The sequence below is a fragment of the Protopterus annectens genome, chromosome 6.part0, assembly GCF_019279795.1.
Source record: "Protopterus annectens isolate FY-2018-M chromosome 6.part0, PAN1.0, whole genome shotgun sequence".
Classification (NCBI taxonomy): domain Eukaryota; kingdom Metazoa; phylum Chordata; order Ceratodontiformes; family Protopteridae; genus Protopterus; species Protopterus annectens.
This window is the reverse complement of record NC_056737.1, coordinates 1,559,801,677-1,559,811,328: the sequence shown is the minus strand read 5'-3', so window position 1 is coordinate 1,559,811,328 and position 9,652 is coordinate 1,559,801,677. Positions and strand designations below refer to the sequence as shown.

The 9,652-nt window shown below is 37.8% G+C and overlaps 1 protein-coding gene across 1 annotated transcript in view; it reads left to right on the top strand.

Annotated features, from left to right (window-relative positions):
- Positions 1-2,031: 2,031 nt before the first annotated feature.
- Positions 2,032-9,652, top strand: part of LOC122804850 (glycerol-3-phosphate dehydrogenase 1-like protein) — a gene marked incomplete in the record, with an annotated part of 523,996 nt that continues 516,375 nt past the window's right edge. The window contains 1 exon segment of the mRNA XM_044075007.1: positions 2,032-2,235. Within this exon segment, the coding sequence (XP_043930942.1) occupies positions 2,195-2,235 (41 nt within the window).

The following is a 9,652-nucleotide window of genomic DNA, read 5'->3' as shown; positions in this document are numbered from 1 at the left end:
TTGTTTGTGTCTTTCGGCTTTTCCCAGTTAGGGGTCGCCACAGCGGAACTCCGGTCCGCTAATGATTAGCAGTTGATTTTTACGTACTGGCTTGCCAGGCCTGACGCACAACCTTCAACGAAGGTACGCCCATTCATGCATATCTCCACGCAGAAGACGCTCTAGCTGAGAATCCAACCCGACAGCGTCTTACTGTGAGGTGACAACGCTACCGCAGCACGACCACCACGGGTATTAAAGGTTCCAATAAGGTAAGAAGTAGAAAAAAATTTCACAACTTAGCCACGGCCAAGAAGAGCACATCCAACCTCGTAAAGCGGCAAACCAGATCTGGGGAGTTACACCACTGCATTATGGAATACCTACTTGCCACGAGCCAAGTTTGAGTCTTTCAGCTGTGTATTGGCCAAGTCGGCCATCATTGTAAAAATGAAGGTGAGATAGGACAACATAACATCTTCTTTTGTCTAATTTTTTTTAGGAACTCAGAATTACTCTAAGCACTCAACAAAAAACCTAATTTGCTAGTAAACAGGAAAAATTCATGATGCATCCCCACTTAACACTGGACTCGCTAACCATCTATACTTTATAATTTGGGTTCATGAAAAACAGCCAAAAACATAACTACTATCTCTTCAGACACTAACAAGTCCGCAATAGCGGCTACCAGCATGCTGACAATCCCGGATTAATAATCATGCAAACGAGTAAAAAATATCAAGATGTTTATTCATGAATTCAGTAAAAGTCACTTGTCGCTGCGTGTTGGGCGGGGCTTGCTACTGTGCTGTGCATCCGGTGGGTAGACAGTAAATCAAAAGCTTTGTTATTATTTAGTGAATTTAGTCCTGGTGATTAATCAGAAAGTTCTGGACAGTTGCGAAGTATGCTCGTGATCTAAAACTGCCCATAGATGCGCTGCCCTTCCAGGATTGGTTCTATCTCTGTTTTACGTTTCTTGCGAAGTCTAAGCTTCAGCTCACCGTAAACCAGGGGGTGGTGGAGGACGACCCTCAGGGGATGAGTTAATGACTTAGTGGTGGGTGCGGTTGCAGCAAAGCCGCTGTCAGCGTGACCCGTTTCTTTGCATGCATGTTATCAACTTGTACTGGACGTAGGTTATGGGTAGCACGGGAACCATTCAAAATCAGCTGTAATGTGGGTTTACGATTAATTCTTAAGCACACACATACGAAAGTACTCGACGTACTGCATCATCTTGTCCAAGCACGTAACAGCTAGCTGCTTTGAAAAATACAACTCACGATATGAAAAATATATATAAAAAAGAGCCTCTTTTAAAGAGGACAAATTATTCCACTCCCTTTTACACCCTCTGCGCAGCGGACAGTGTTGTCACCTCCCAGCAAGAAGCTTGTGGGTGCTTCTGTGCGGAGTCTGGGTTCTCTTTATGTTTGCGTGAGTCCCCTATGGGTGCTTTGGTTTCCTCCCACGTTCCAAAACTTAGTAGGTGGATCGGACATTCTAAACTGGTCGTGTTTGTGCGAGTGTGTAGCGTGGAAGAACTGCAGGGATAGCCACCAGGCAGTGTAAACTTTGGCTCTAGGATGATTGCCTCTGTTAAAGCGATACCCCGCTTCATGTGCAGAAAAGGTAGAAGGGTGTTGTGGATGGATGGAACACCGCTGTACATTTTGTAGAATGTCCACATTTTTGTCCAATAGTTTTGGTCTTGTTCTCATAAAATTGTTTTCTGGCAAATCATTGAGGACTGCCGTCAGAAAATGATATACATTTGAGAGTCAGATTTCACAGCCTTCAGAAAATTCATGCTAAAGCAATACCTGTTGTTCTGTTATCTTTCTAACTTTGTCAAATCAATATTTAAAAATCATCCATATTTTGGGGTCTTTGCCCCCAACCCATTTATGTCTTTGCCCTTCTAAAAGGTTGAGAACTACGAATGAACTATTTTCCTACATAGCATTCTACTCCATACCAGCCTTCTGATTTTGGTGGGGTGGGGTAATCTCGACGATTTGTGCTGTTACTGGCTGTTAACGGGTGACTGGCATAAACACCATCCTGTGGGCGTTTCAGGAAGTGGCATACACGAGCTGGTCCTGCTACCTGCACGAAGCTGAAGACTTTCAAAGTCAGTCGATCATTATTATTCTATCGAAACGAGCAAACGTGATCGTTGTGAAAGATCTGCAAAAACGCGGTGCAAATGGCTCCTTTGAAAGTGTGCATAATCGGTTCTGGAAATTGGTACGTCCACAAACTAATGTAACATGATGTAAACTTGTTTTATTTTGGAATTATCTTCAGGTTTTACAGAGAGTCTTTGGTGATCTATCGAGGGAACGCTTCAGCAGATCACTGAAAGATTAACGATTGCGAAGTTCGTTGCAGCTGCTTATGCTGATCACCCAAATTACTAATTTCTGTATTTTGTTAAGCTGAAGTGCAAGATACTTTTTTAGTCGTTGTCATCGCGACTGTTTGGAGTGTCTTGTGGGTTTCGTCCCACGGGAAAAAAAGTACGTTTGTCCTTTCCAGTATTACAGACCAGAGAAAAGCATGTTTATGTCGTTTTCAGAACGGTCAGCACATGCACAGTGTTAGTGTACAAATAAATTTTTGAGGAGGCAAGACCAACTCAAAAGCGCTAAGTGCTTATCTTCAAATTTACACAATGAAGCAACGTTTATTAAATGAAAAGTTCCAGCTGTGGTGCACGCTTTATTACATTACAAGCTTCCCATTTTAAAGGTTCTGGAGTGGTCATTTTGGTTTTGTGGAGCACGCTTTACATCTTAACTACATGTTTACGATGCACGCCTCAAAACAGCATAGTTATTGTAGGCTGAGGCAAACGCCTCAGAACTTGCTGTACCAATCTTAATACCACAAGGTGATCCTGGGCTGAATTTGAAAAAGGTCTGGGTGCATCAGTGTAGTACCCCAGTTAATACAGATAAAATAAAGTTCTCAGATTGCATCTTTGTGGTGAGTCTGTTTCACCACATTCCCTTTTCCCATTTGGCCGATTGCAGAAGTGGTCGTATATACTCTTACACTACTCTTCTTTGGCACACTTTCCCAAAGGAGGAAGGTGTTGCCGGAAATCTTAAGATTTGTTTAAAGAATTCTTAAATAGTTCTTGGCACATCCCTCTACCCAGCTTACAAAGCTGATGAGCTAATCTTTGTACAGTTACAGGATGACTCAGTGGGATGGTGTGCCTACAAGAAGTTGCCATTTCCTTTGCAAAAATCCATTTATCCGTTATTTTTTTCAGATATTAATCACCCAGTCAGTTTGGAAACAAACCCAGGATTATACTTCTTAACCCCTCAGTGCAAGAAGTCTGGACAAAGCCAGATAGAAAGGGGGGGGAGCAAAGGCCCCAAAACAGGGACAGAGTTTAAATATTGCTCCTATAAATTTAGACAGTTGCTACAATAACAGGTTTTGCATTATTAAGTATTTTCTGAAAGATATAAAGTTTAGAACTCAAATGTCCTGTCATTTAGTGACTTCAGTCTTTACTGATTTGCCGGAAAACCACAAATTTTACCAGCAACAGACCAAAAATGTGAGGCAAAAATCTGTACAGTTGAGAGATATGCCTAGGAGGCTGTAAATATATGTCTGTAAAACCCAAGGATGACTTATTGCCTCTGCTCCCCACTGTGTCTATTTATTCAGACTACTGAACCAACCCAGAATCTCAATGTGACATGAAATGATGTATTTCTTTGTATGTTTACAGGAGAGTCCCTAAAATAAAACACTTGTTTCAGATAGCTTTGCATATATCTCATGAGTAAGCTTGCTGTTGACGACACCATATGTGTTCTAGTTCGTTGTTTTAAAAACACAAAACATGACCACCTTATTTCAATGTGTTTTGACAAATCTCATATTTCTTTTTGTAAGCGTGTAACATATAATAAGAACTGCTATAATGCGATGCAGCAACTGCCAAAAGGCTAATATAATGTTCAAAAATGCATAGTTACAAAGGTAATTTAGTGTAATACATACCAAAAGTTATTTGTCCTCCTTAGCAGATATTTGTTGGTCTTATTATTAACAGTATCTTCATCATTACATCAATACCTAAAATGTAGTTTATTAAAGGAGATTGCAGGGAAGGTAAATCACTTTTTGTTAAGGAAAATTGGCATTTGGATGACTCACTGATCATAATAACCAACTTTAGTCTTGTCACTGGTGGAATTAGAAAAACAAAATTTGTTACAGCATAAGTCATAAAAACTAAGAATACAAAGAAAACGTAAAGCGACAACTAAAGTAGTTTTATATACAGTATGTACAAATACATTTGTGTATAAAATTCCCTGTGGGACAATTAGGTAAAATGCATATGAGGGAGGATGAAATAGAGATGGTAAGGAATTAAAATTAGGAAAGTAGAGAGAAAAGATAGTTATAATTAGGTTATATGTCCTGAGGGATGGTAGTTGCATTTTGCTTGTTTTTGAAGATGGAATTTGAGTTGCGAATGGAATTTGGAACAAGAGGAAATCTCTTTAAGAAGGGATGGAAAAGTTTTGTATCTGCCATAGAGAGGCAGTGGGTGTGAGGGATTGAAGTATGGCTTCTGAGTAGTTGTGAATTCTTAGGTTATCTGGTCTGAAAAAGCTGATAGTGAAAGTGATTACCTCCATGATATTCAGTTCCTGATTAAAATTTGTTTTATGGTTCCTTTTGCCGTGGTTTGTGCCGTTATAAATTTTACTGTGATATCTGTCTTTTGAGTTTAGTGGTGAAAAGATAAATCGTGTGATCGTTTAGGAATTTGACGAATTGTGCGCCAAGTAGAAGGTCCCTCCCAGTACTGTAACTACAAGCAGCCTTCCAATCTCTCATCCAGTGGATCAACAATAAATACATTCCACTAAACTCTGGCTACAGATACGTTTTTATCTACTACTGTTTTACAGAATGGTGCCACCAGAGTTTCACAGTTAAATGTTATGTTTAGTTTGCTCCTGAGTCTTTTGGAAGTGAAAGAATATATGTCCAGATTTATGACGTATTGTCAGTCATGTAGTTGTTCAGTAACTTTTTTTTTGTTTTATTTAAATCTGTAAACTTTGCATTCTTGCACAGGATTGCACACCCATGCCTCCCAACTAGCATAAAATTTGAATACCAAATGGCAAGCAACTCTTCTCACAACCAGCAGGCTTGTGGGATACTATTCAGAAACATATCTGAAAAACAGCGAGTGACAAAAATGCTGGAAAATGTAAACACATTATCAGAGAGTTAGTGTAAAATCTGTAGATTTTATTGTATTGCAGAATTCCACTGCACAAGGTCATTTATTTTTGCTTCAGAAAAAGGGAGATGCAAGATGTGTGTATATTTTTTCTTTAATTGGTGCCACTAATATGTTGGCCATTTAGATATCTTCAACAATCACATGATGTTAGGGAGACAGAAGATTGTGTGAAGGGGTAAATCTGGCTTGAAAATAGGAAATTTCTTCCAAAATAGGGAAAGTTGAGAGGTATATATCACACCAGGTCCAGATATTGCAGGCTATATAGAGAATGTCTTGAAGATGTTGTCTGAACTGTTTTATCATATTTTGCCACATATTACATGATTTGTAGCTCAGGTGACTAACCTTCATTATTTTCAGAACAGGTTATGGCTCCAGGTTCCAGTTCTAATGTGTTCATGGCATTCCCTGGCAAGATGGTTGGTGGGGCGTATTGGTGTCAATAATAAATAAATAACCAGATAAAATAAATATATATAGCTAAATGAATGTTAACATGCTCAAATATTTACTACTTGGGAGTCACAAGTCAAAAACCCATAGGTTCCCGATGTGTACTTCATCTGACTGCCCAGGGCATGGGAACAGGAGCAGTACTGTAAGGTAAACCAGTGACAGTGATGGAGTTAGAAAGGCACTGACGTGCAGGACTATTCTAGCAAGAAGTCAGCTAGAACCAGCTAGGTTGTCAGTAGGCTGAGTAATTAGATTGATAAGGGTCCAAGCAAGTCAGTGGGATTAAAGGATTTTTGTGTACAGGCATATTCTAATTATCAATGTTTTCTGGTGCTGTTACGCTTCCCACTTCCATTCCTAGTTGATCAGCATGTACTGTAAGCCGATGGAACTTTTGGTGGTATTAGTGATCTCCTCGTGAACACCAACCAGTCCTGCAGAATAAACAGATCTTTAGTGCCAATGCTCCACTGCACCCCACCCCCTACCTTTACAGGCAAGGATCACAAATTAAAGAAAGCCATGGTGTTAATTATCCCCTATTAGCTCTGGATTATGACATACCTTAAATACTTCCCTGACTACAGTAATCCGTCTTTTCTCTATCCAGCGACCATCTTACGGTGTACTACAATGTCTTGTCGATGTCATATTTGTCTCGGTGATAACTGAATAACATGCATGGTGATTCAGCTTGTATTAGCAACCTGTAGGTACCCAAGCAGCATTAACAGTTGTACCTACATTTATCTCTTCACGGCGCTCACCTTAATTTTCTGAACAAACACTTGTTGCCATGTATCGAGTTTTTGAAAAAAAGACTTGATCTGTTAAGTGCTAAACTGCTAACAGACTGTTTACTGCAGCATTAATTACCTTTGAAGTGAATACCAGAGCTGCATGTTGTAAAATAAGAACACTTCAGCAACATCTTGCTAGCTGGAGCAGTTATTTGAAAATGGAGTTTGCCTAATGATGCTGTTTAACATCTGTTTATGTACGGTAACTGTACAGGAATAACTTACTGTTTAACAGGTGCCTGAGTTACAATGTATGTTGGTCTGAAGTTGCTTAGATTTTGCTACAAGTAACAATAATATGTAGGGGTTATAATAGGTGGGAGTAATAACTTCTTATCATGGCTAGGTAAAGTGAAAGTGGAGTTTAAAATTGGGGAATCTCAGAGAATGAGAAGAGGCACAACTACAGAGTGCTAAAGAGAAAATAATGGAGTGTCTTGATAATATACAGGAGTTTAGAAAGATTGCTTTTTGAGAGCACAAAAAAACTTAGCACAATGATTTAGGTACATAAAGTAGAAAGGGTTGCTGACAAACTTAGGGAGCCAATAACAAGAACAATAACCAGAGATCTTATACAGGTATTAGAGATATTTTGGAAATGTCTGAAAAATTTAAAGAAGCAGTGGAATTTGGAAATAAAAAAAACACAAATGGAAATGTTTATGTAAGACTTAAGTATGCCAAGGTTAGATGTAGATGAAGCTCACAAATTAACAGTTAAGACAGGAGGAGATAAGATAAAAATGCTGACGTATAATCAATTTGGAGGAAAGTCTCCTGGAATAAATGGTATTCCTGTGGAAGTTTGGAAGATAGGAGGGAGGAAAGTGATAAAGACCTAGAAGTTTTTTTTTTTTTTTTAAGTATTTTAAAAGGAGAGGAAGCACCAACATACTGGAAGAAAGCTGTGGTGGCTGTCATAGCAAAATATGGTAAACACCCATCTGCTCCAGCTTCATATAAGTCCATTTCAATTTTAATAAAGTGTTTATGTCTATAAAAGCTGAAAGAATGGCAATGGTTTTGCCAAAAATGATAGTTATGGATCAGTGTGGATTTGTGGAGGGGAGGTAAACATTTGACAACATTAATAGAATAATGATGATCCAAATTAGAATGTAAGAAAAATACTACTGTTGTTGAGTTTTCACAGAGAGAAAAACATTCAATAGAGTAAGCTTGAATTTCATGGTTAGGTAATCTCTGATAAAATAATAGTGTTAATTATGAGGATATACGAGAGATCAGAGTCAAAATTAAAGTATGAGGGTTCCTCCCTGATAGGTTGTATCTATGCAGAGGAACCATGCAGGGGTGAACTATTTCCCCTTTGTTGTTTGCATTATATTTAGAGACATTACCAAATAAAATAAGGGGCTCAGAAATTCAAGGATATAATTGATATGGTAATCAAGAAAAGTTGGCTTTATTTGCAAATTATATTGTTTTGTAAATGATAAAGCTAGAAAAGGACATCTCAGTGATGTGGAACATTCTGACACGGTTTAAATTTTGGGGGGATATAAAATTAATAAAGACAAAACAAAGGCAATAGCTGTAAACTATGTACCCACACATGAACTGGTTCAGCAATACCCATATTTATGAGGACATAAAACAAAGTGCTTAGAAATGTCTGTTAAAAAGGATTGTGTTATGGCAGGTAAGGATATTTGGGAAGAGACTAAAGAAAAGATGATACAAAAAAAAAGAAAAACTGGAAGTACTTGTTTATAGATATGGATAGCAAGGTACAAACAGTGAAAATGTTTTAGTCCCTTTAGTTTTATACACAGGTCAGGCATATTTTTATTAACCAGAGGAGAAGTTATGGATATCAATTAATAAAGAGCTGAATGATTTTATCTGGGAGGGGAAGACGGCAGTGGCCAGCAGAGCAAGGTGATTTAGGATTACCTGTAATTAAGAATAACAGCCATATAGAATATTATATTCATAAAGCAGCCAAAAGTATTCTATGAACTAAGCCAACTCGAGAAAGGGATAGGGGAATACTCAGTGAAAGAACTGCTCTGGTAGAGGTTTTAGTTGAATCTAGAACAGAAGCTGCTGTTTAATTAATAGGGCATATAAAATATTGTACAGTAACTATAGGAGTAAATCAGGGACAGATACATGGCAAATTCTGAAGGTGTGATGTGGAAGAAAGAGGTAACTGGGAACATATGTTCTGGGATTGTAATGAATAGGCAGACTTTAAAAAATTCCAGCAGAATACTGTATCAGAAACATTGTGTGAGAAAATGGTTTTAACTAAAGAAATTATTTTTTTGAGCTGGGATTCAGGATCTGTTCCTGTTCCCTTCCCACCTAAATTACACTGTCGTCTCTTTCAAACCTCCCTTCAGTTTCATGTATTATCACCACTGATCACTAACATTATTGTTAGAACAAACATTAAACTTGTATAAACACTTTATGACTTGTACTTCTAATTATATTATGTGTATTACTTTTGACTTATCTTTATTTTAACATTTGTGTTCTTTAAACGTATACTCTCTGATTTTGTATTTGTATTTTAAATTGTATATTTATGCTTTTGTGTAATGTATATTCCATACTTTGCTTATGTTATATTCTGTTATGTGCTTTTGGAGCTTTTCTCAGGGCTTCCACTGAAAATGGACCCCCCCCAGTCATCAGACTAGAAATAAATAAAATAAATAAGTCTGGATTGCCTAGATATAGCAAGGCCTTGTTAAGTTTAACTCTGGTGGCTGCCAAAAAAACAATTGTTAGAAAATAGAAATCAAAGTCTAAACCAACTATATTTGAATTAGTGAATATTGTAACAATGATAAAAGAATAGGAAGTGGGATCTTTAGAAAAGGGTAAGAGCATGTTACATGGAAAGAAGTGGAAATGTTGGGAAAAATACATGAAGGGAAATTATTTGAAGGACTGGGGTTTAAGGGATGGCAGGAATTGAGTAATTTATGTAATGGATTGATGATAAGTTACATTTTAGTCGAATTTGATCAAAAGTTTGCTTGTTTGTTTGTTTAATTTAACTGTGGAGGCTGCCCACTAAAGTGTGCTAGCCTGTATAACTAATTTATCACTGTTTCTGCATTTTCTGTGT